Genomic DNA, 25,544 nt, shown 5'->3' on the forward strand with positions numbered 1-25,544 from the left:
GAAAGAAGCCCAATAAGAATCTGCACTGAAATCACTTTGCGCTGCAGGTATAGGCTTATCTGAGTCCTGGGAAATATCCATTAAGCTTCTGCAAGGACACACACACACACACACACACACACACACACACACACACACACACACACACACACACACACACACACACACACACACACACACACACACACCTGATAAGATACTGCTTTTGTCATGTGGTCATCTGATTGAATAGATTAAACACATTTAGTGGCTGGTGGTCGCTCTGATGGCTTTGCACGGGAGGTAATGTCCTCATCCGCAGCGCTCATTACCTGCTGCCTCGCCATAAGTAGCTGCCATTGTCTGATGAGCTGAGCGACGAGATCCAGTTCCATTTCACCTGAAAAACCCCTTTTCTATTACCGGAATTTTCTCTATTTCCTCCTTCCTCCTCAGTGCAAGAGATAGCGGAAAAAAGCAGGAAGGGAAGTATTTAAAATAGCCGACCTGTTATACAAAGGTGCTTTCAGGAGGCTTTGGAGAGTTCACCCTCCCGACTGACTGAGCGGTTCAGGGGTTGTCGCTTGTTTAGTTCAGCTTTGAGCTTGAAAATGTTACGTTTAAGGTTGAACTACAGACAGAATATGTCCTTTTCATCAGCCCACACCACATCAAATATGCACATCAGGTGTTAGGTGGTTATGAGTTTGAATGTTCGCCCACGTCCCCCCTGCTGCATGCGTTCACTCCCACAGTCCAAAGACACCCAGGTTAGATGAATTGAACTGAAGTGTTGCTGTGAATTTGAAACAGAGTGTGTGTCTGTGTGTGTGTCTTGGCCCTGGCATAGACTGCTGACCTGTCCTTGGTGTACGCTGCCTTATTCCCAGGATCCACGTCGGGTATGGAGATGTGGAGTACTATGCCAGCTTTCCCTTACTTGCTGTAGTGTAAACAAGAACAAATATGTCAGAGGTTGCCTCAGGGTGATATTTTATGGCGCCATCAGCTGTGCTTGTAGTAAATCTCGGCGTGTGCTCTCAGCCTCCCGCACTGACGTGTCACAAGAGGACAGATTTGGTTGTACGGATTTATGAGAATCCATTCACAGTGAAGGGGGCAGGGGGGGGGAGTATGAGTGCCGCCTTGTTTACCATACCACTCAGTGTACACGCCGTCCTTCTCGGCCAGTGCAAATCCATTTTCGTGCCTATAATAATCCATTCTCGGGGAAGGACAGTGAGCGGATTGTTGTATGGCAGAGGCCTGCTGGAGTAAAGCAAAGACGTCAAGGCCTCATCGTGGCGTAGCAGAAAGAAGAGAGCATACTGGGTCTTTCATAGAGTGGAGACAGGGGCAAGCATCGCACGGGATGATAGTTCATGACAGCTACGATAGGAAATTGTCAAGTTATTTAAATATTCGGATAGTTGCGGTATTTTGAGGCCATATCTTTATACAGTACATCTGTTCATCACAGGGAACAGATTACAACCTGAGTCCTATTTTGAGATCACATTTACATCAACAGGAGGGACTCGTGTTACTCTTTGGATTCGGCGCGGTGGCTTCATGAATAGCGAGCCTATACTGCGTATGCGTGAATGTAAGTCAGTGTTGTTGTATGTCTGCTGTTGCGTCCGTCATGTTCCCATTCACTTCTGATGGCTCCGAGTCACAGTTCTATTTTAGATTCACCAGGGGGGAAAAAGCTAAAACAGAACTGAAAATCTATATTAGTTGGAAGTCACGTCTTTCTGATGAAGTGACCCAGAAACTGGACGGGGATTTTTGGCGATTCCAGCTAATTCCTCCCATTCAAAACGGATGTAAACAGCTGAAGAATCATTCATCTTTGCAACGGTTGCATCAGAATTTCCAGATCAGGAAGTAATCTGGTACAGGAAAATAGCAGAAATGAGAGAATGTGGACACAAAGAGAGGGGACATCAAAGAGGACACCAACTCAGATGCAGATGTTTAGTCTGTCTCTTTCCAGGAAGTTAGTTGGGAAACTTCCCCTGGTCATCTGCTGACCTCTGAAGTTTTTGTTCTCTTAACCATGCTTCCCTTTTTCGGTGAGGTAAACAGAGATAGCGGCGTTGTAGAACCTCATCATTCTAGCTAATCTAAATAGTTGTAGAAGCAAATTTAATGAGGCTGCCAGGCTTGACATTTTAATTTAGTGGTAACTCAACTGCTGCTACATAAACTCAATACTGGGTAATAGACACTACAGCGTAGTCTATTAGACCTGATATGTGTTTAGTTTGCCATCATGTGCTCTACTGAGGATAAGAACCATTCCACCAATCCACCTTACCAGCTTTATCTAACAACATCACAAGGTTTCAGTTCCTTCTGAAATGTTCCTTCTTCCTTTTCAAAGAATTAGTTCTCACAAATGACTGAGTTTGATGGTTATAAATAGCAGTAAACATGTACAATATCCATATGCATGATCAGTTACATCTTGTGAAAAACACACCTATACCCTCATCGTGACATTTAAGAAATTTGAAATTATCTTGGGATAAATATAAATCACCACGTGACGTGTGTGTGCGTGCATGCGTGGCAGGCAGACGTTCTATGAGTTGCCTGGCAACCCTCTAGCCACAAAGAGAGCGAGCTGCGATGCTGCTTATGACGGCTTACATAACTGCAGGAGTGTGAAGAGAGAGAGAGAGAGAGAGAGAAAAGAAATAACCCATTCCCGCAACAGCTTTAATCACAATGAAGGGGAAATTCTCTGAATCTGTATTAACAATAGCTGCAGTGCATCCTCTGTAGCTGCAAAGTATGTGTGCAAACTTTTCAAGCTGCCACTCATAACATTACCAGCTTTACTCAGTGGTGATATGGATTTCGCTTTATTTCAAGTGGGATCGGTATTATCTTTCTCTTCTATAGGTTATCGCCTCCTGTGCGCTGCAGGGCAGCATTCGATACAGCCGTGAGAACCCAGGGTGGACCTGTGGTGAGGCTCGGCGGGGGTATTCTTATCTCCATCCTGCCGGCATGGGGTGCCTGGAGGCTGGGAGGAACGGCCCACCAGTGTCCTGAGATAGATTTGCCTGCAGCTGTGTGCAAGATTACAGCTGTAGGGCAGAGAGGTGGAATAGGAGGAAAGATGAGGAGAGCTGGGAGGGGTGCAGCTACAGCATAGTAAGGGACCATGGAGGCGTCAGGAAATGCAGTTTTGTCGCCAAGTAAATCTGTGGAGAAATAGGCGGAAATGAAGAAAAAAGAGAGAAGGAGGTAGCATCAAACAATCAGCAGAGGATGATGAATCCGGGGACTGAATGCACGAATGAACGATAAAGAGCACAGGGGGCAGGAGTGAAGACGTGCTGAAATAAAAGAGGGAGCCAACGTGGCAGAAAGCACGGGGAGGTCAAGTGAGCAGATGCAGAGAAGAGATACGGAGGAAGATAAAGACAGAGAAATACAGTAATGGCTGTGGGCAGTATTTAAATGAGCGTGCGTGGCGGTCCAGTGCACAGATTGACTGTGAGTTATTACCGCTGTGTGCTCACTGGAGCCGCTTGCCTACCAGGCCTAAGTCGACAGTCTGTAATTCAGCGAGACGGAACGTAACAAAGGAGGGAGGAGAAGGAGACGCCTTTGAAGGCAGGAGGAGCCGGTGTTAAACGATTATTTTACTCAATTACGAGCCGTTTGTGACTTTTTGAACTTGTTACAGTGGTGAATGCTTTCTTTTCTAGGCTTTCATTAGGTCGGGGAGCGTTTGAATGTGTGTGTAGAGGCAAGTGTGAGACATGAGTGCATTGGTCAGGGCTGCATTGGACTTCGGAAAGTCATGATCACATTTATAATTTGCATATTTGTGACGTTACTTCAAGACGAGCTGAATTTTTGAATAGTTCAGGGATACTCAAAAATCCAATAGTGTCAGCACTCGGATAAGCAGTGGAAAAGAGATAAATGAATGGAAAACCCTTTTCCTCCATATCTGTTTCTTTCTACCTGTGTCTTTGAGGTGTGTGTGTGTGTGTGTGTGTGTGTGTGTGTGTGTGTGTGTGTGTGTGTGCGCGTGTGCGTGCGCGTGCGTGTTCTTGTCTGTAGCTGAAAGGCAGAAGTTTTGTTGATGGTCTGCACTCAGGGACCAGTGTGTTCCCCCTCGGCAGTAATGATCTGCTCCGCTCGTCTTGTGTGTGTTTTTCTGCAACGTCGGTGTGCGTGTGTAACATTTCCTATTTGAATCCAATTTTCAAACAGTCTCGTATACGCTTCGAGTGCATTTTATGACTCATTTACAGTTTTACAATTGAGGTCTGAGGTCAGACTCAGTCATTCAGTCTCCTGCTCCAGGACTCTTCATCGAGTCATCGTCATTAAACCATCCTAGTGAGGAAATATTGTTTTTCTTACTTTGTGTAAGAATATACCTTCAGAAAAATACATTACTGCCTACTGTCTGCTTCAATTACAGGCTACATTTGTATCATTACATTACATTACGGTCATTTAGCAGACGCTTTTATCCAAAGCGACTTACAATAAGTGTGTTCAACAAAGGTAGATAAAAGAACTTCAGGTCACATCGGTGGAGATGATGAAGATGTTAATCCTGTTACACCGGCAGATTGAAATGACTCATCATATGCAGGTAAACGCGTGGGAATCAATTCAGGAGTTTGCTTTGCTTCTTTTTCATGAAAATCCTTATCTGAGTTTAACTCCACAAGATCTTCACTTTCACCTCAAAATGAGTCTTTCTATTGTATCGCCAAACCATATTCTATCCTATTATGAATCACTAATAATGATTTTGTAACCATCATCTTCCTCCTTTGTGCTGCAGCAGGATAATGAATAGAGGTCCAGTCCACACGCCCATCAGACCACGGCTGAGTTAAACCCCTTCGGGTCATATATTACATACACTATATGTGCTGACGTTTCATAATGCAATCCACAATACGAGTTGTGGCGCATTGTATACGAAATCTCGTTTCGTGAAGATCAACATGGCAATTACTGTAACTATTCATAGCATCATTACAGAAATACAGTTTGACAAGCGGTAAGGAATCAGGAATAAAACAGCGGCGTGACATAAGTGATGTTGACATTAGAGCATAATGAGGATGTACTCTGAATGTATTACTTATTGGATTTGTCATTTTATTGATCCCTGACTTCCCTGTCCAGGCTGTAAACGCTGTCCCGCAGCAATAAAACGACGGTTCCACATGAAAACAAAAGTTGCATCATAAGGTTATAAAACCCTTCGAGCAGCATTAACTGGACTGTGTGTGTTCTGGCCGGGTAAAAAAAGTTGTATGTGTGTTTATGTGTGTGTATAGTGTGAAGAAAACAGCTTGCAGAGGAAGAAAGCGATGTGTGTGTGCCCACCTGGACCTTTGCTCAGCTCACTGTCTGGCTGCTCTCAGCTGAAGGAAACTCAATAATACAATCCCGCCGGTGAGTGTGTGTGTGGTTGTCCAGAATGGTGGATGTGTGTGTGTACACCTGATGTTCCTGCATTCTGATTCTGCATGTATGCGCCTTCTGTCCTTCATTCTGTGTTTTCCTTCCGCTACACGTTGGTTCTAATCTTGGCACAATGTTTAAGGGAGCGCTGCTTCCCGCTGAGGCAGCTGGGTGTTTGTGTTGTGTGTGTATATGTGTTACAGTATACGTGTTCGCCTGTGTGTGGACCCCCTCTGTGCTTGCTTAGCCAATAAAAAAAAGAGATCTCTGTTGGTAGTTTGTGGCCACTTTTCAATACAGACAAGCTGTCCTCTTTTGTTAGATTGTTGCAAATGGCACAGAAACACGATTAGATAATTGTGTCCAAATCATGTGTCTGATCTATCATATGTGCATCCATTCATTCCATCTAAACAGTGCTACTGGGATTCCACCTGGTAATTACTGCGAAAAATTACGCTTTCTTGGAAAAACCACAACCACAACCTCAATCCAACCCCCCCAAACTTTGCCTCATGTATAATAAAAGCCTTAATGCTCTCGGGAGAATTGCTGGAGAATTTCTAATTTTTCGCTTCTTCTCCTCCTCCTCCGAGGTGATTTACCAAAGAACCCATCCTGGTAATGCATGCAGCCCGGCACAGAGATCAAAGATGCACAGATCATATCTCTGTGCATTCCTACATATATGTGAGCTGCTAAAAGGCACGTATGCTAACTTCAAACGCGCTACGTCGGAGGCCCGAGGCTCCAGCGTGGCAAATACACATCTTAATGTCAGAGGCCTCTGTGCGTCGTCTCTGCCTCCATATGCAGTCACGTTACATGAAGGGGATGCCTCAAAGCTCTGGCAGTTTGTCACTACTGGCTGACCTTGAGTAAACACACCTCTGGATTGCATGTTGCTGTTCCCGTTAACACGCCGCAACATACAGTACCTCAGGGCTAAAAATGGTATGCATCATATGCATGCACCACAAAGTCGTTTCCTGAAATCAATGCCTCACTGTGCTCTCAATGTGTGATATTTGAATACAGAAGCCTTGTTATTGATTTGTTTGGAGTGATACGTGTTGTGTACAGTTGATCACAGAGCACGCTGAGCATTCGGAAAAGAATTTCATCTGTCGTGGCACGGTGACATTCAGGAAAAAGAACAGACTGAATCTAAGGAGCCAAGCTAAAGGGTCTTTTAAAAGGTTATGTCATCATTGAAAAGGATATCCTCTGGGACTCAGATCTGTCTGTCCGGCCACAGATAAGGGAGAACGATAGGAGAAAGAAAGGTGGGGGGGAGAGACAGAGACAAGGAGACAAAAAGCATCAATGTGATCAAAGCGAAATGGAGGTTTCATAAAGGCAATAAGTCATTTTTGTGTGTCTGTCTCCTGGATTGAAGGTTAAACTCTCCACAGCTCTTTGGCACAGATGAAGCTCTGCGCACAAACACACACACACGCACACACTTAATTTATTTCCCAGATGCATTCCCTTCATTTTCCACATTCTCTGATTCCTTAATCTTCCCTGAATCATCTTTCCCTTCTTGCAGGAACATTTGATTCTCAACACGACACACAACAGATTTTTCAGTGACAATTATTTTGCATTTCCAAGTACTAATTGATGAGTTGTTTGTTAAAGTGTGGGCTGATGCAGCTTTGTGCCGAGCGCTCAAATCTATCAAAAAGTGTTCCGTTCACTCTGAATGTGTGGACACTCCCTGACATAGTGCTGAGTTTACACCCTCGGGGTTAAATAAGCATTGATTATTTGACTGGTTTAACATGCACACAGGAAAATATGCCTCATCACTGAGGTTGCGTTTGGTTACCACTGGGAAAAACACATGGTACAAAGCAAGCGTATGCTGTTTAATGTGTGAAATTTATGATTTCCCTCCATGTTATGTTGGTTTAGTGTTTGTGTCAGTGTTGCACAAGACCTGTAACACTTGGACGTGCTTAATGGAGCCTCCACAGACTGTAAATCTACGCTGATTCATATCCTGCTGTGATTTATAATTCTGTTGACTTATCTGTCCAGATCGCTCCTTCCTGCTTCTGGTGTTGCTGACACAGTAAAGCTCCTCCATGCGCACACACGTGCACACACACACACACACACACACACACACACACACACACACACACACACACACACATATCATAATATGGCGACGGGGTTCAAAAACAATAATAAAACACCTGATGTATTGGGAAAATAGTACTGAAATGTCACACTGGTTAGCATGTTGATCTAGAGTGCAAAAGGATTGGTCATCCTTTCCGCTTGCACTTGAACGCATCATAAGAGTAATGGCTGAGGAAAGATAATTATATAATGTCGGAAATCCCAGATCTTGATCACCGCCAAAATTAAATCAACCAATCCTGGGGCCTCTGACAGATGGGACAGGTCACCAGACAAGTCAAAGCATTAAATAACATATATGACAAATTTAGAAAGAAATGTAAGTAATTTTGCCAGCTAAAATTCTTGGAACATGAATTTCCATCCGATGTGACCAGAACTCAGCAACTCAAAGGCCATCCTTACAGCTGATAAAGTTATTAGTTGTCTCATAAGATGGATGAAGCCAAAGGTCCATGGAGCGAGGCAGAAGGATGACGTAATGACTGAGATCTGATCACAGTTCAAGCTGAATCCAGATAACAAGAATGCATTTTAATGCAGTGTCCAGCAGCGGATGTCATTATCCAGATAATGTATCTGGTTATAGAGATCATAAAGGGTAAACGCAATACAGATAAAACCTCATGTATGCAGAAGCACATGCAAACACAACCATGTACACACCTTTTCATACACACATACAGTACATATACTATGTGATCATGCAGCGTAATGGAAGCAGTGCAATATGGAGGCACGTTTTTCATAGATAGCCTATCTGTGAAGCCTTGAGGTAAATCTGAGCAGTCTTGATTACAGTATGTTATTGCAGCATGCTGTGTGCGTGTGTGTCACAGAATACAGTTAAATGTGTCAGCGTGTTTTTATGTTAGGAGGCCTTGTAAACACGGTAATCACAGCCCTCGGGAGGCGTCCATGTGCCCAGCTCCTAACGCATCAGAAAAGCAGAAATTATCAGCTCAGCCTCCAGCGAATATCCTGCACCACCTCCTTATGTGGATTAGAGGATTGTAGGTGGGGTGGTTACAGTCAGCAAAGCACAGACGGTTCCTCACACTAACACCCACAGACCAACAGGCGAGAGAGAGAGAACAGCACAACACCAACCTCGAAAAGAGCAAACGGCACTTAGAGGCTGGTCAAGCTGTCGCCGGCTTGGTGGTTTCGCAGATATATGAGTAAGACAAATGACGAACCACAGAAAAAGACTGTTTGTGCGCTACTATCAGTAGCCATCTTAGCATGTCCTGAGTCATAAATATGAAAAGGTGATTAAGAAAGTAAATAAAACTTTACAATCAACTAACATCAGCAATTACAACTTTTCTTTGACTGAAAACTGTGTGTGTGTGTGTGTGTGTGTGTGTGTGTGTGTGTGTGTGTGTGTGTGTGTGTGTGTTGTCTAGTGCTTAGATGTGACATATATATGGGTCGGTAGATGAGTATGCAGTGGGGAGGGGACACATCACCATAGATTGCTTTCAACTCGCTTAACAGGATACAGCCATTTATGACAGCCATCTGTCCAGCATGTACGTATGTGCGTGCATGTGTGTACGATACACTCGCAGGCACAATTATGGTTTTAGCTGGTGGGTGTTGGGGTCCAGGTGGCTGTGTAGTGTAATATTACACCCACAGTGTGCAACAGCACGGGAGATGTGGGAGCCTGGGAGATCATTTTAGTCATCAAAACAGTCACAAATGCCCAGTATGAGGGTTTGCTGCCACCATGAAACTGCATCCTGAGTGTGATGTGGTGCATTGGTTCTTCCTTTTAAATAGGCTGAATGACTGATTATAAGATTTTAAGACACCTGTGTTACCAAATTATAGGAAATAGTACGCTTGAAATATCACTACAATCCCATTATTTATCACTTCTAAGAGGTGTCAACAATTTTGTCCAGTCCATTTTTCAGTGAATATTGAGGGTTTTTTGTTTTTATTTTAAAGGTACCAACACTTTTATCTATGTATGTAGCTCCTTCAGGCATCTGTCCTTTATCCATCCATCCATACTCTGTACTTGCTTATCCTGTTGAGGGTCACAGAGGGCTGGCGCTCATCCCAGCAGTCATGTGGCCAGAGGTCGGATACACCCTGGACAGGATGCAATGTCCATCACCGAGCTGAGACATGGAGAGAGACTTTGTGGGCGATTTAGAGCTTCACTTTGACTTCAGTTTGGATTTGAACATACTGAAAACTTTGTGAAGGTGTAAAAGAGTCCCCAGCTTGCTCTTAATCCTCCTCAACAGCCCGGAGCAGCTGGGAACAAGCAGCAGCGGGACACATTAAAAATAATGGCATTTCGCTTTGTCTGCAGCGACTCCTGCGCTTTATGACAGCAAACACTTTCACCGTTTCATGTTAGTGGTTGAAGAAGACAAAAGCGAACCTGGGAAAACACAAAATCTTCTGCCTTTTTGATTCCCTCCAGGGATGCTTACTTGCAGGATTAATTGAGTTGTTTCATTTGTTGCTCAAACCTATGAAAGAATCTGCCTCTGTGCGATTCCATGTGGATGTTGTGCTAAGATTTATTTTTACATCCAGCCAAAACACGGTTTGAAGTGAGGGCCCAGCAGTGAGTGGGAAGAAAAATCTCCGTCAGGCTGATATTGTTGTTATCATCCACAGCTGCTAAGGTCTGCTGTTTGCATGTTGCTCAGATTGGGAGCACGAATAACAACAGATATCCAGCAATTGTTTACTTTGGAGTCGTTTCATTGTGCTCGGCTGGTGGTCTGAAGTTGGGCTTGCCATTTTCAGTTGTTGTTTAGTTGCATGTGGGTGTGATGACGCCTTCTGACAAGTTCCCTTCACTTGAAATGTGACATGCAAATGCCGCAGCATATAACTGAAGTTAATACAAACAGATGGAGGTTAAAATTTTCATCCAAACAAAAACGTTTCTGACATGCACATTATTGTTGTTTTGACACGTTTACATTCCCCCCATAATTTGACACTTTGACAGCTCCTACCTTGTGGCTTTGTAAGATTGGCTTCCACATAATCCACATAATGATTTGGCTCATGTTTCTGTGGTGTTTTATCTAACAAAACAGGCCTGTGTGTGTATGTGTGTGTGGCAGTCCATATAAACAGGTCTTTTATGGTGGGATTAGATCCAAAGGAGGCATTACACATATTATATAGAAAGGGCAAATGACTAATCCCCTCCTAAGCTACAGTACGCATGTCAATACTGTAAATGTGCTGTCTAGGAAAAGCAAAGTAATTTAGGCCAAATTCCATTCCCCTATGTAATGTAAATCCCTCATCAGAGGTATTGGGTGCTGGGACTCAGTCTTCACATGGCTCAATGTATAGCGAGTGTTTTTCCCGTGAAGCCACAGCCTGTTTTTATAGTTATATTTAAATGCCTGTCTTCCGATGGAGGTGAGGATATTGCCTGCTGGGTGTGAGCAGGGGGAGGCATATGTTTCTCCCCCCCATCTGACCCACACTTCCTGCTGTGATTTAGATGAAGAAGTAAGTTCTGAAAGGAGGTGAGAGGCGGTGGTCTCCCAGATCAGCCAGGGTCATATCTGCTCCTGCAAACTCAGTCTGTGTCATTGTTACCAAGACACAAACGTCAAACGTGAAAGCTCAATTGACGTATAAAAATGCATCGCTTGCTATTTGAAACAACTTGATTATGGTCCAGAAGCAATGAAGGCCTTGCTGGTGATATATAAAAAATGAAGAAGAAGCAAAAAAATCATTATTGTGGTCAACAGATCGGGATATCCTCTTCTCTCCTCTCCTCTCCCCTGTCTTCTCCCTACTGGTTTTGATTTATGCGTCGCAGATGTTCCGTTTATTTGTGGCCGTGGGCCAGAGATGAAGAGACTGGTGGATGAGTGGCGGAAACGCTGAACAATCCTCAGAGCCCATCTGGGACGTCGGGGGCGTCTGTGGCAATGACCGACTCCATCTTCCCTCTATCGTCTTGTGTCGTGACATCCAACTATGACGCCCCGGAGGGAACATATGGGCCGTCCTGATGAAACCTGCAGCAAGGAGGAAGAAGAGAGATTGAGGAACTTAAATGTTAATCTTTTCTGTGTGGTCCCTTCATTTCCTCCCATCATTAACCCCTCAGCTGCTTCCTCATCAGCGGATTATGATTTCTCTGTATGGAATGAACATTTAGAACAAGCTATATTTTAGAGACTCTGCGTCATCTAAAGTGTGCAAATTTAGCAAACTTACATTCTGTCAATGACTCATGAATCACGTTGGGATGAATGTCGGACAATAAAACACCTTGCCTTTTCAGTCAAGCTGCATTTACTTGTAGGCAGCTGACAGCTTATCTGTCACGTTCATGTCTTGTGGTTTTCCTCGCCACTTTTTTCTCCCTCTGTTTCCACCAAATTGTGATAGCAGTCTAGGTTTGTTCCACGATTCGCAGATGTAGTTTCTGCTCTCTGGAACAGCGTAGCTACCGCCTTCAATCTCCCGTCCTCTCAGGGATAAATCCATGGGGTTTCTGTCTTACTTTGCTCCCTGGCTAATGATTTATTCATATATAGTGCAGAACATTCCGACAACCGCACCCATCTACCCCCTTTTACGCGCCAACCGACCCGCAACCCCCCACCTATCCAGTGGAAGAGGGCGTATGGGGATGAGGCAGTGTAATATTCAAATGTATTTCTCAAAATGTGCCGACTGGTAATGAAATGTATTTCATGATTTTTCTCTATGTATTTGCATGCACGGGGCAGATAGGAGAGGAGGGTGACATATGACCCACGATGCCCTGGGTACCGTGCATATGTTAACCAACAAAGCCAACAGGAGGCCTGGGGTTGCTTGCTTTTTCACGGTAAAATCATACAGAAATTTGCATAGAAACCACAGAGGTAGATGGGTAAATGAACACATGGAATAGTAATGAAGAAGAGAGAGAAAGAAACAGACATTTTTAGACACAGAAAGGCAAAGAAATATTCATTAGAATTAAGATAAGATCCTTATGTATTCAAACAGCAGCCACATTCAGATGGTGAGTGCTGGGGAAAGAGAGAAACAAAGCAGTGGGCATAAAGTCACACAGACACATGCTGTATGTGCAAACTCTCTTTATTTTCATTTTTGCTGTGGAATCCCAGCCAACTCTCTGCTTCTTTATCTTCTCATGTATTTTTCATGCTCTTATCCCAGAAGAGGGCCTGTGTGTCTGAGGCAGGATTTTCATAACCTCCCCTCTGATCTACCCCACTCACAAGGTCACACTGCTGTACCTACATGGAGATTCAGGAATCGTCACGTGTAATATTCTTCTTTCTTTCTTTCTTTCTTTCTTTCTTTCTTTCTTTCTTTCTTTCTTTCTTTCGCTTTTTTCAGCTTTTACGCTGAAGATGCCCTGCATAATAACACCCCCACGTCATTTCGATTCTACTACAAGTCCCAGAATGCTTTGCGCTCGTGTCTGGCTGCGCCTGGCCATGGCGTTGCGTTCAGGTTCTCCTCGGGATTCCCTACACCAGTATGTCTCGCATACAACTCATATTTACGTTTTTTAAATAACATGTACTGAAGACAAATAACTAAATCATAGGCTAATGTTTGGAGTCAGGATATATTATGTTACTGTAGTAGTTGCTGTCCTAATATATGACACAAAAACAAGAGAGGTACATCAAAGCATTTACAATATCATAGTATTCTGTGTAGCTGATCTTGGACCTGTCCTGTGCATTTTATCACACCAATAACTGTATTTCTCGACATAATTATTTATATTGTATCTCAATTGCAACACATCAAATGTCAGTAAAAGATAAATCACAAATGTTGTTATATTAGCTATATGGTGAAGTGAACGATTTACATCGCAGAAACATAACTGATCAATATACAGTTTGTGATATTTACCCCTGTTAAATAAATACGTAAAGATACGTATTTATAAGTAAAAATACTGATTAGCATATTATGGACAGTTAGATGGTTCAATTTCCAGATCAGCTGTTCAATTTGCAGACTGTATGTCGGTCCGAGATTAAGTGTTTAATTAAAAAACTAAAATGTGATACACAAACTTATTGAATTATAAACTCAACATTTATTTACAACAGTATATTAAAAAAAATTGAATTGTTTACACGGCTTGGGGTTTTAGTCGATGAAAATCACTTTGTCTAAGTCCGAATAACGAAAAGTTTAGTCCATTAAAGGAAAACGGTGAGTAAGAACATTAAAATATGCGGATGTGACATTTACCCAAATAAATCACCATCCGATTCGTGATTACAGAAATAACAATCATACCGGGGAAAGAAAAAAAAAAAACAATTCCCCGTGCGCTGTCCGGGTCTGTCATATTTCCGACGAGCCTTGAAGGCAGCATGTCTCCGTACTCTCGGCAGCAGGCAGCAGGAGTAGCAGCGGCTCCTCTTTCTCCCCGTGTAACCTAAACAATGACTCCTACTACTACAGAGAGGAGCAACGCACTCCCCTAGAATGCTCCGCACACCGACTCTATCCTGCATTTCGCTGCTATTCGCTCTGCTGACTTAAACCTTAAATGCACCGATCGTAAACATGTGGATACCTACAGATCACGAAAAATACGGCGTCGGTAAGTTATCGCTTTTTATATATTTTTTTCAAAAAACTGCTCATTTAGACGTAGACATGTGTTATTGCGTGGATGAATGACTCTTTAATTTCCAGATGTGTGGTTTGTTCTAATTAGTCGTGTTGCAATAAAGGCGCATCAGCTCTCATACAATCAGATTCCAGTGCCACATTGCAAAGCATCGGGGTTTATAAGGACTGACCCCCCGCGGTGTACAAACAGAACCGCTATATCTGTGGTGGGTTTTTTTTTCCACCTTTGCCTTTCGCTTTGCTCCTCTTCTTAATTGTGCGTCTTGATTGAACGAGGAGAGAACTGTAGTATTGTGGGTAAAAATCGAGCAGGGGCTCTTTTATTTCCCTCTATCTGGTGATCGCTGTTGTTGAGGTGTTGGAAACGAGTCCCATACAGCGCATTGTTCCATGTCGGGGGCTGTGAATTAAACCTTCAAGCGAGACAAACAAGCCACAACAACGCAACCGAGCCAGAATGTAGGGATACACACACACACACACACACACACACACACACACACACACACACACACACACACACACGCACACACACACACACACACAAACAGACACACACACGCGCACATTGTCCTGTTTGGCGGGGTAGGAATTTGTTCTTTTTGGACATCTCTACCAGAGAAAAGGGGTCATTGAGATGTGACCACGGAGAGGCGTCTTAAATGTCTCATCATAATATTCCCAGGAGATATTGGTCTGCGCGCATGTGTGTGTGATGCTCTAACCTGCCCTTTAAATGATCCCACAGCCACCACTAAAATACCATTGAATACCACTAAAATGCTCTGATTCCATACGCGATCTGCACATTGAACTATTTAATCTACTCTGCTTGGTTGGACACTTAACGTTTCCCAAGCTCCTGTAAATGTCACACACTGCCCAAAAAATGCACCACCTATCCACCGTGACCTGAAATCAGTGAAGCACAGTGAACTGGAAACTAGCCTTTGCCCTCTCTGCGGTCACTTGACAGCTCAGCTTCATTTGTTCCCCCTGGTGAAGTCATGTTTACCTTCCCTGCCTCAGACTACTAAAGACCTTATTTTAGTCACTTTGCAGTTATATGCTGCTTAATCCCTTGTAAGGGTCGTGCAAAATAGTCCCCAAGAGCTCATAATCTTGAAATGTGATAGGTTGGAATAGATTTGTTCAATGTCGTCTCTTAAATCCACTTTCAAAGTTTATCCGACATTGGCCTTTGTCACAAATCTGCTGGAGGAGGGGGTCCTTCTTAATTGGATTAGCTCTCTTGATCCTTTAGTCTCAATAACAGCAATATGACCGCTTTAATTGGGTGTGATTTCGTTTTTAGACATGCTCTGACGGCCCCCCTCCCTCCTTTGCTTTGTGGGTCCGTGTGAGGAACTTTGCTCTCTTCCTGTTGTGAAATTTGGGTTAGATGTCACACACACGCACGCGCGCATGCACGCGCTCAAGAAGGTGAACAACACGGCAGTGAGATGTTGGCTGGTTGCAGATAAGATTTAGTTGTGTCAGCTTTGGCAGGTTTAAGCTACGAGAAGTGCAAACAGGACGATCTACAGTGCAGCGAAACTCAATAAAATCTACTATAATGCTGGTGTGAAGGTTTTATACCAACATATCACAACAAACAATCAGAACCACACATTTACCCCTGTGGCGAAATAACCTTACACCACTAATGATCTCCAAATGACCATTGATCCACCGATGGGGGTCAGAGAATAACACGAAATGTCATCCTGAATAATTCATTCCGCAGGGACCAGCCTGTGACGGTTCTCCAGTTATCGCAAAACTGCACTTCATCACTTTATCTTAATCACACCTCGACAGACTTAACGTCCCGTCTACATCTGTTTTCACTTTTCTTTGCCAGCCTTGTGTGATGTCTAAATATTGATAGAAGTAAGTCCCCCACATTAGCTGTTTTAAATGCGATCTCCTCCAGGTGCTTTTGAGGGAATATTTTATCTCTGCCTGACGGGGTGACTGGGTATCTAAAAAGGCTTTAGCGTTCCTTGGATCCCCCGTCGGAACATTTGATCTCTCGCCAAATCCAGATGAGATGAGAAATGTCTCGCTGTCTAATTAGAACCTGTGGTGTTTGATGTTGATTTGCCGGTGCAGTGGGGCCAGCAAGGACGAGGCTGTAGCCATTGATGAAATATGAATGTTCTTACTGCGAGTTGACGTGAGGCCAGCCATTAACCCACCACTGGGGTGCTGACAGGTTTTTAACCTGCATGGAAAAGGGGAGGATGGCAGAGGAGATTGTTACTATCTGATATCTGTAGTAGCATGCGGGACTTTGTGGAAATGGTTGATAGTGCCAAGAGGAGGGATGTGTCTTTACAAATTTGCAAGGACAAGTAGAGGTTGCATAATCTGACACAATAACGCAGTCCAACCCAGCCACAGACGACAGAATGTAACGTTGGCTGCATTGTGTCATAAATGGAGGCAGTAGTCGAGTGGGTAGAGCTCCCGCTTAAGAACCGGAGGGTTGCCGGTTCGAGTCCCTGCCGAGGTGCCCCTGAGCAAGGCACCGAACCCTCAATTGCTCCCCCCTCTGCGAAGGGTGGTAATGTAATGTAAGTCGCTTTGGATAAAAGCGTCTGCCAAATGATCGTAATGTAATGTAATGTAATGTAATAAACAGACAGACAGACAGAGAGTGAGGCCTTTCTCCCCCTCATTAAGGACCTTTCTTACAGCCAATGAAGCGTGTCATTGCTCATCATAATTCAGACTCATAATTAAACCATTTTAATGACCACGACTTGAGTCATGCATGTGCAACTCGATTTCTTGATCTAGCATGCGGTCCCATTGCGTTCTGTGAGCACCTCGCAGCATCAGCTAACGACAGAACGGAACAGAGGCCTGGCTGATCGTTTTTGCTCTCGCCTGGGAGATACAGGAGCTCCAGGCCCCGGCGAAGGCCTGCAATGTTGGGAGGGGGGGCCTGGGGCATTCCTACTATTGCCTGGCTGATGTCGCTGGGTTCCTCCCACTGGGGATGTCACTGCGCAGTTTGATGGGTTTGGGGGTGGGGGTGATGGGTTGGGTTGAGGGTGCTGGCGCGTGTCAGGGGGTGGACTCATTGTCGAGGCACCCGTCCTATCCTCTATGCCGCCCTCCCACCCCTCCCCTCGTCGCCCCACTCCACAGGGGATTAGCAGGTTGTTTTGGAGGGGGCCCTGCGGCCAATTCCACCATTATACCCATGATTCCCTAATGCAGCAAGCCCCAGGGCGATGTAGCGGAGAGAGAGGGTGGGGGGTGGGGGATGGGGCGTGGTGAGGTGAAGCCCACCAGCTTGTAATTGTTTCCTCATCCTCTGCTGCCTTGTCTACGTCTGCAGAGACACAGCTCCCCTCGTCCTCTGCGCAAACACGCACACGGACCATTTCAACACAATCATTCGCCGTAGGAGGAGCTGGTAGTGCTGCAGTCGCTTTGTGGGAGGCTCCCCGGTGAATGGAGCACAGATGCAAAGGGCGCAATGGGAGGAAAAAATAGACGTGTGAAGAGAGAGAGAGTTAATCACCTCGGCCAGGATACACAAGCTGGTGTGTGTCCGTCACTTCCAGGCTTAAATACACCGCCGTGATCCATGACATGTGACTGTGAGTGTTTTCATTCAGCGCTGATTCACTGTGACAATAATAGCCACTGTAACATAAACATTTACTATGTAGTCTTCAATTATGAAAGAAACCCCACCACAAAAATGAGCCCTTTGTTTTGTTGGGGAGGAGGAGAAATGAGTTTGACCTCAGATGTGTTTTTTGCCAATTAGGATGTTTTACCTGTTTCCTTTTCCTTTGCACCTTCTACACTGGATGCAGTTGGAGTTGGTGGGCTTCTATCGTAGTGTTTAGACAGTCGTCACAAGAGACCCCTTTTCTGTTTTATTTGAATTCCCAGCATCTCTGTTCCTCAATGTACCATGATGCATATGGGTGCCTCAGTTCCTTGCCATCAATTACTGATATTACCTGCTTTTCTGTCTGTTTTGTAATTGCTAATAAACTTGATTCATGCGCCCTTGTTCACTATTATTGCAAAAGTGTATACTCTGATCCGTTTTAATTAAATTTTACCAATCTGAAATCAAATTTAGAACCTTGTGTCCTTGGTTGAGCTGGAGTTCCGTTTATTTTAAAACTACTGTCTGAGACTGATGCTTTTTAAATGAGACTCCGGATAGGTTTGGCATCGGTGATGAAGGGCGTCTGTGCCTCTTGGTATCAGGTCTGTGCGGTGTAGTGTACGGTTCCCTTTCCTCAATATCAATCCCTGTGATCCCTGTGAGGGGGAGGTTAATGGGATATGTCCTATTAGGAATTCAGCAGCTTAACTGATCAGTAGTGCCTCTGTAGTGGTGGCGAGAGAAGTGTGTGTGTGTGGAGGTGTGTGTGTGTCATCTGTGTGGGCTGTGGGGGAAATGACTGACAAGCCGTGTTCATAAATGAAGGGCTTCCGCGTGTGACAATCACCGAGACTGGCAGCTGCGAGGAGCTGTTTATGTATCGTCGAGGCTCATTCTTCTTGTATAATAATTGTTTGGACGCCGCAGTGCATCGCCATAACCGGCACCGAACTCCGTTATCTGTGTCTTGTGGCTAGTGGCCGTATCGATCACGTAGGGATTGTAAATTGATTGCGCGAGTGTACTTCTGTGTGTGTGCGTGAGACCTGGCGCTTCACAATGACCCCGAGGCCTCCATTTTCCCATAAAGCTCGCTTCTGCTCAACCTAAGTGTTCGATTCATTATTAATGTGTTAATAAAAAGGGATGGTGTGGTGATTTTCGGCTAAATCTTATTTCATTAATGTATTATTGATGGATAATAAAGTGTACAGGCGTATACTGGAAGGTCATAATGTAATATTTATGAATGTTTAATGTAAAGTGATAATGGTCATGGTTGTCGCCTTCTTCTGCCCAGTTAATCCCTGAATATACACTTGGCTCCTTACACACTTATTCACACAGTCACAGTGGGGTGCAGTGTGTAACCAGACTCATTCAGATGGGGCTCACACACCACTGTAGTCCAGTTCTTCATGTGGCTACGCCGTGTAATCCAGTTCGCCGCAGGATGTTTGGCCCGCGTCGGTTCACTTCTCATCTAAAGCGGAGCACGTTTTCGGTTTTCCCTCACCCCTTGAGGACTTCTGATAACACTGAGGCCATGTCTGCTTTAATGGATAAACTTGGAAGCATGGTTGTGTTGGTATCGTCACACACAAATGGGCTGAGCTAGTTTTCAGCCCAGTGAGAACCGATATGGATGAGGTTCAACGCCTCCAAATCTGAGGCCAGAGATCATTTATATCCCTGAGTCTGAGGAAATACTGGGAATATACCACTGGACAGAGCCAGAATGTACTGGAGGGATAATATCCTGTATATCCCATCTGACCTGGGAATGCTATGGGATCTCCCTGAAAGCTGTAGGATGTAGGACCTCAATAAGTGTATGGATCTCAAACATCCATTACTAAATCCCTCGAACGCTGTCGCCCTTGTCACGGACCAGCTGGGTGTGTAGAACGACATATGCTATATTATATGCTGCTGTGACAACACCGACCTATTTCTACCTTTAAAGGAAAGAAGGCAAGAGCAACAAGCATGGAGGTGCACATTATCCCCTAGATCCAAGCAGTAGGTTGGTGTCGTGACCCAACCTGAGAACACTGTCAGATGAGTTCATTGGTATGCACAACTAAACCTGAGATACGACACCTAGGAATCTAAACGCAGGTGTGTGTGTGTGTGTATGTGTGTGTGCGCGCTCTTCTTCTACTTCTTCCCCTTTCAGTCTAATGACATCAGCCACCACAGATACTTTCTTTTCTCTGTTTGTAGTTGCTGATGACTGCATGATTGTAAAGTAATCATTCGAAGGTCAGAAGCACCAGTCGCTCCTCAAGGCCGCCGGTAATTCCTCAGATATTAGAAGTTCGAGATTCTCAAACAAATCAGGGTTTAAATTGGCTGGAGGAAGCCATTAGCCACCCTCATGCAAAATTGATTGACTTTCAATTTCATCCACTTTCTGTGTTTTGGCAAAGGAATCTGTTTTGATGGAATTCTAAAAAGGAAACTTTTTTCCGAATACATCTGCGTTGTAACTGGCAGAAATTGAAACGCCATGATAGGTTGACTTGAATCTAAATTGCACTTGGGGCCTGTCCCCCCTTTACTGAAGATGCCGTCAGGAGTTTATCAGCGGGGTGAAGATCAGGATTAATGTTAACAGCAGAAACAAGGAGACAGAGGGAGAGGGGGAAAGGCCTTCAGACGGAAATCTGGTTCCTTGACCTTGACTGGACGCCGTTCTCACCCGTTTCCTCTCCTTTAACACAAACGTTTTTGTGACTTTCTAGCCGTGAATCAGTTTCCCCATCCGTTTGTTCGCATCCTTCTCTTGGAGCAGTTTCCAGACCCTGCGCCGTGCATTATCTCTCTTTCTGCCTCTTTCTTCCCGTTTATCTCCCACCTCATTCCTGTTCTGTCTATGGCTCACATCCCTCTGTCTCTGCCTCGGTCTGTTTCACCTTTATCTCTCCTCCACATGTGTCTGTCCCCCCCCCCCCCCCCACCCCTCTGGATCCACCCTCACCTGTCCCAGATTTCCCCAGATACTGTTTGTGTTTGTGTGTTTACTGCTGCGCAATCCGGTGTGTATCGATGTCTGTGTGTGTGTATGTGTCAAAGGTTGCATAAGCGAGTAGATAGTGGTTGTTTGTGGCTTCATGCCTATGCCTTTATCTCTCTGTCTATGCTTTTGCCTGCCAGTGTATGCATGCGTGTGTGTGTGTGTGTGTCAGTGTGTGTGAGACAGTGTGTGTTTGCAGCAGCCTCGGTGGAGTGAAAGTCTGAAGATGATGAAGCGCTACAGATGCCCCACAGGCTTTAGCATCGGGCTGCGGCGACCGATTCTCTTTGTTGTGCCACTTACTCTGCTCCCCTTTGGCAACGCATCATTCTAAAATGAGTTTCAAAATCATTGAAGTGTACTTTTGTGAAAGGTTATAGGTTGTTCATGTTGAAGTTGAAAGTATTGAAATTGATACCAGACTGCACAGACTCTGGTTCATCATCTTGAAAAGCAGACTGACAGTGTTTTTGGTGTTTCCCTGGGTTTAGTGCTTGTTTCCTTATCCTTTTACAACCTCTGTATCTTTTATATCAGTGTTTTCTTATCAGTCTGCTTTCGTGTGGCAATAAGTTTCCCTGACCTTTACACTGTGAATTACTTCTGTCTCTACACAGTGGCAGCGTGAATCATTTGTGGGCCCTGCTTTTTTTCAGGCTCTCCATATTTTCAACATTCGCATTAGGCGCTTTCACTCTTCTACTTAACGCAATACCCAGATCCTGCCCTCCTCCACGCAGGTGCCAAGGCCCACAAGTAGGGGCAGTTGGTGCAGTGAGAAGAGATTCCTTGGACTTCTCTGAACGGCACGCAGAACCAAGCTGGAGTTCCTGCTACCAGGGAGCAAACCTGGGTCATTGCCGTGGCGTTTTATCCAAAATGTTTTTTCTTAGCAATACTAGTAATTCCGAGCTTTGTCTAACTCAGGAGAAGAGTTCCCTACCCTGTAGACAGAGCTACTACAAAGTTGTAAGTATTGGCCCACAATTCCTGGTTCCTTCGTGCGAATTGAGGGAAAATTGCTCCTACAGTTCCTACAAGAAATTCCTGCATGTTTTAGGTACAATCTTGATGGTATTGAATCTGCAGTTAGGCACACACACACACACACACGTGCGCGCACCACAGGTAGACTGTGTTTGGAGTGTATTGACCCAGAGCTGGAGAGCTGCTGCAGTGACATTGATTAGTTTAGGACCCTCTCTCTTTCTTTAACTGTGCTGTTTTCCTGTCTCCATCACTCCGTCTCTATAAAGATCACACAGGGAGGATCAGCTGCTGTCTGGCTGATTCCAGGCAGCCATTCTGACCTTGGTTGCTGTGGGCTGTCTTATTACCTGTGTGTGTGTGTATGTGCGTGCGTGTGTGTGTGCGTGCGGGCATGTCTACTATATCAGCGCATTTATCACTCCTTTGTCTCGTTGAAATTACGTGTGTGTCTTTGCGAGTGACCCATTTCCTGCTTTCGCCTGGTAATGCTGGCCTGGCTTCGCCTTGCCAACCTGCCTGAATGCGAGCTGGCGGGTTGCTGGCTCGCCGCCCCGTCGCTCCTCACGCTTCCTCTGTCAGCCCCCTTCACTTCCTGTCTGCCCGCGCACAGAAAAGCCAGTTGAATGTCAGGTTGTCTTTCAAAAGAGCTTTTCATTGCAGCGCACTGCTGCTCGCACCTCGCTTGCTTCGTCATGGCTCCTTTTTTTAGTTTTCAATCTTTGAAGAGATTGGAGCGTTCAGGGTGATTGCAATTGATTTCTATCACGCAAGACTGCCCAGCTGATTGAAATGTTTTCACTTTCAAATAGTTAGCTATAGCACATGTGCGCTGCATGTGTCAGCAGTATTTTTCTTCATTTAGATTTTGATTTGAAAAGCAGGGGAACCGAGGACAGAAAACTTGAAACGAAAGGAACTATACGCTATGCGACAATGCGCCACAATATGATTTCTTTCAAACTGCTGTTCACTGAACTGAATTCCGGAAGTCATTGTGTGGGTGCAGCACAGTTCTACTGCCTCGGAGAGTCTGTTTAATTCATCAGGTTGACACAACCTCCAACTGCGACCCGATTCACTTCTGGTCTTCCCTCTGCTTTTAAACCTAACGTCTCTTCAGGGACCGATCCTGTTCCCTTTGTTTATCCAGCTAAAAGGAACGCCTCCAAACAAGCGGAGGCAGAAACCGATTTATTCGTTAAACTCTTGCACTCCGGCATTAATAAGTGCTAAAGCATCAGAGATGTTGGATCATGCAAAGTTTTGTTTGTGCAGGGGGGAGTGGAGAAGACCAAGTGTCCTCCTGCTTCCTGCCTCTCATCCTTGATTGAATAGGGCCTTTTCAGGATTCCTCCAGTAAACACCCAAGTTTGGCATCGCAGTGTATTGTAGGGTTGATTTCCTTTTGTTTGTGCTCCTTTTTCTGGAAGCGGCACAGAGGATTCCTTCTGTTGATTCATTACTCAGGGTGTTTCTTCGGCTGTCATTAAAAAGAGACAAGAGTGGGCCTGACAATTTATGTGTTCCACTGTTAACGTTACGTCTTTGTAATTGCACCTTCTCACAAATAAATCAACAAGCAACAGCAACAAAGCACCAAATCCAGGCAACAGGGTCATTCTTGGCAGTTCGCTCCCCCCCTCCCCTGCTATGAACCGGAAAATACACAACTTCCAAAATCACGGCGGGGTGGACATGAAGTGCCCATTTGCCACAAGCCTAACCTCTCTCTGAAAGCTCCCACCTGGTGTCATTATTTTCGGCGAATCATACACTCGGGGGAGAGAGACGAAAGGGCTAAAATGGGAAAGTGGAGAGTGGGACCACTAAAAACAGCTGAAATGGATCCTCTTTGTGTGGGCGAGAGGGGAAAATGCAATGGAAACCCCCGCCCCCTTTAAGGCATGGAGCCTTCTTATATGTACGGAAGTAAAAGCATTGGGTGTGGGTGAGGGCAGAGGGCACTTTGGTGTCTGATAGGGGTGAGGATTTCCTGCATGTATGTTTGCTATCAATGTAAACAACACAAAGCACGATCATACCAGCTTCCTTCCCAGGGAATTGTTCTCATACCAGGAGAGGCCAGGGTCTATTATTTGCCTGCAAGCACTCTGCTGTGCTGGGGGTTGGATGGAATATGCAAAAAAAATAAATAAATAAATAAAAAACTGCCATGGAAATTGTACAGCTGCTTTAGTGCCATTTAGCAACCGCCCACCATTTATTGTAATAGAACTGTTTTCTCAAGTGACGTGTGTGTGTGTGTGTATATTAAGATTGTGGTGGTTTCCGTTTCATTCCCAAGGGGATGGGAACGTTCAAAAGCTGCACCGGGGGTGTTTGCCTATAGGACAGTTGCTTCTGATAATGGATCAATAACGGATTTCCGTTTTTGTATCCTGGCTATTCATCTTTGGCCTAATCACCTGTCCTCTGCACCACTTCGACCTTAGCGGTAATCAAAAGGTGCCGTATCATCTTTCGCTCTGGGAGGATTTTTCCCTTTTGAAGGCTGATGCTTTCATGTTTGTTTCATTAGTTGCACTTGAAAGAGTGGGGAAAGGGATATGCTAACATCTGCCATTTGTGTCTGTTTCTGTGCGCAGTGATGTGCTACGTCGCTCTTTGAAACGTGAATCTTATTCTCTTGATGTTGACGCAGCAGCCCGCCCCGACTCCCCCCCCCCCCCAGGCACGTGGCTACAGCACCGTGACCAAGCGGGTTTGTTTTCCGTCACCCTTAAAAATAAACTTAATTGGGGTAGTCAAAAGAAAAACGCATTCTTCACAGCCAGCATGCATGTTGGTGGCGTGCGTACACCAGCAGATGCCCGAGCGGAAGCAGAAACCTTGCATTGTCTTTTCCTTCCTGTCTCCTGTTTCTCAGCTCACTTCAGCTCGGCTTAGCCTGGACCGTCTGCTCGCACCAGCGTTGACATAATGAGTGTGGGGATGCTAAAAATACTGACGCGCAAATGGAGCATGCGGCGCTGCACACGCATGTGACATATGTTCGAGCGCGGCTGCTGCTGATGCTGCTGTTGCAGTTGCAGAAAAAGAAGGCAGCAGTGTAAACGCAGTTAATCTGGGCTCCAGTAAGCCTCTATAAGTGAACGGCTTAGCATAACATGGGTGGGTCTCTGCCAGCGTGTATTGACTCCACGTATTGGTACGGTAAAGGCGGCGATGGAGTCAACTTGTTAATCAGGCCATTGATTTGTAGGGGAATGTTTCCAGGCATCACCCATAAGCCCCCCCTGGCTCTCATCTAGACTGCTGCCATAATCCTCTACACACACAGGCTGCCCTAATGCACCAGTTACCTCACCATCACTCTCATCCAGGAACACAAACTGGGTGACAAAGCAGGTTTGACACACACATATGTGAGCATATAAGCTAATGTGTCTAAGGTGACGACGTAAGTACAATCATTCACTGATCCCGATGGCTGTATGCACTTTTCTGAGAATTATAAGCATTTCTCACTTGTTCCACCTTAAACCAATTGAGTATTTATTAGAGTTTAAGATTACAGGAGTATTGGAAGTTACACAATCAGCTAGAAATTTGAGTCCAGTATCGACTTCATCGCCCTTTTGTGTGTGTCATAATGTACAACCTGAGCTGACTTTACATGAGACATGACCTTTCTCACCCCGG

General features: G+C 44.9%; 1 protein-coding gene across 2 annotated transcripts in view; it reads left to right on the top strand.

Annotated features, from left to right (window-relative positions):
• The first annotated feature begins 13,967 nt into the window (after positions 1–13,967).
• dock4b (dedicator of cytokinesis 4b) overlaps positions 13,968–25,544 on the top strand; it is an 85,342-nt gene continuing 73,765 nt past the window's right edge. For both annotated transcript variants that reach the window (XM_076151473.1, XM_076151479.1), the window contains exon 1: positions 13,968–14,197. In XM_076151473.1, the coding sequence (XP_076007588.1) occupies positions 14,161–14,197 (37 nt within the window). In that variant the 5' untranslated portion in view covers positions 13,968–14,160. The remainder of the gene's footprint in view (positions 14,198–25,544) is intronic.

Source organism: Genypterus blacodes, unplaced genomic scaffold (assembly GCF_046128005.1).
Source record: "Genypterus blacodes isolate CSIRO-AG114 ecotype Tasmania unplaced genomic scaffold, CSIRO-AGI_Gbla_v1 ptg000007l_1, whole genome shotgun sequence".
Lineage (NCBI taxonomy): Eukaryota > Metazoa > Chordata > Actinopteri > Ophidiiformes > Ophidiidae > Genypterus > Genypterus blacodes.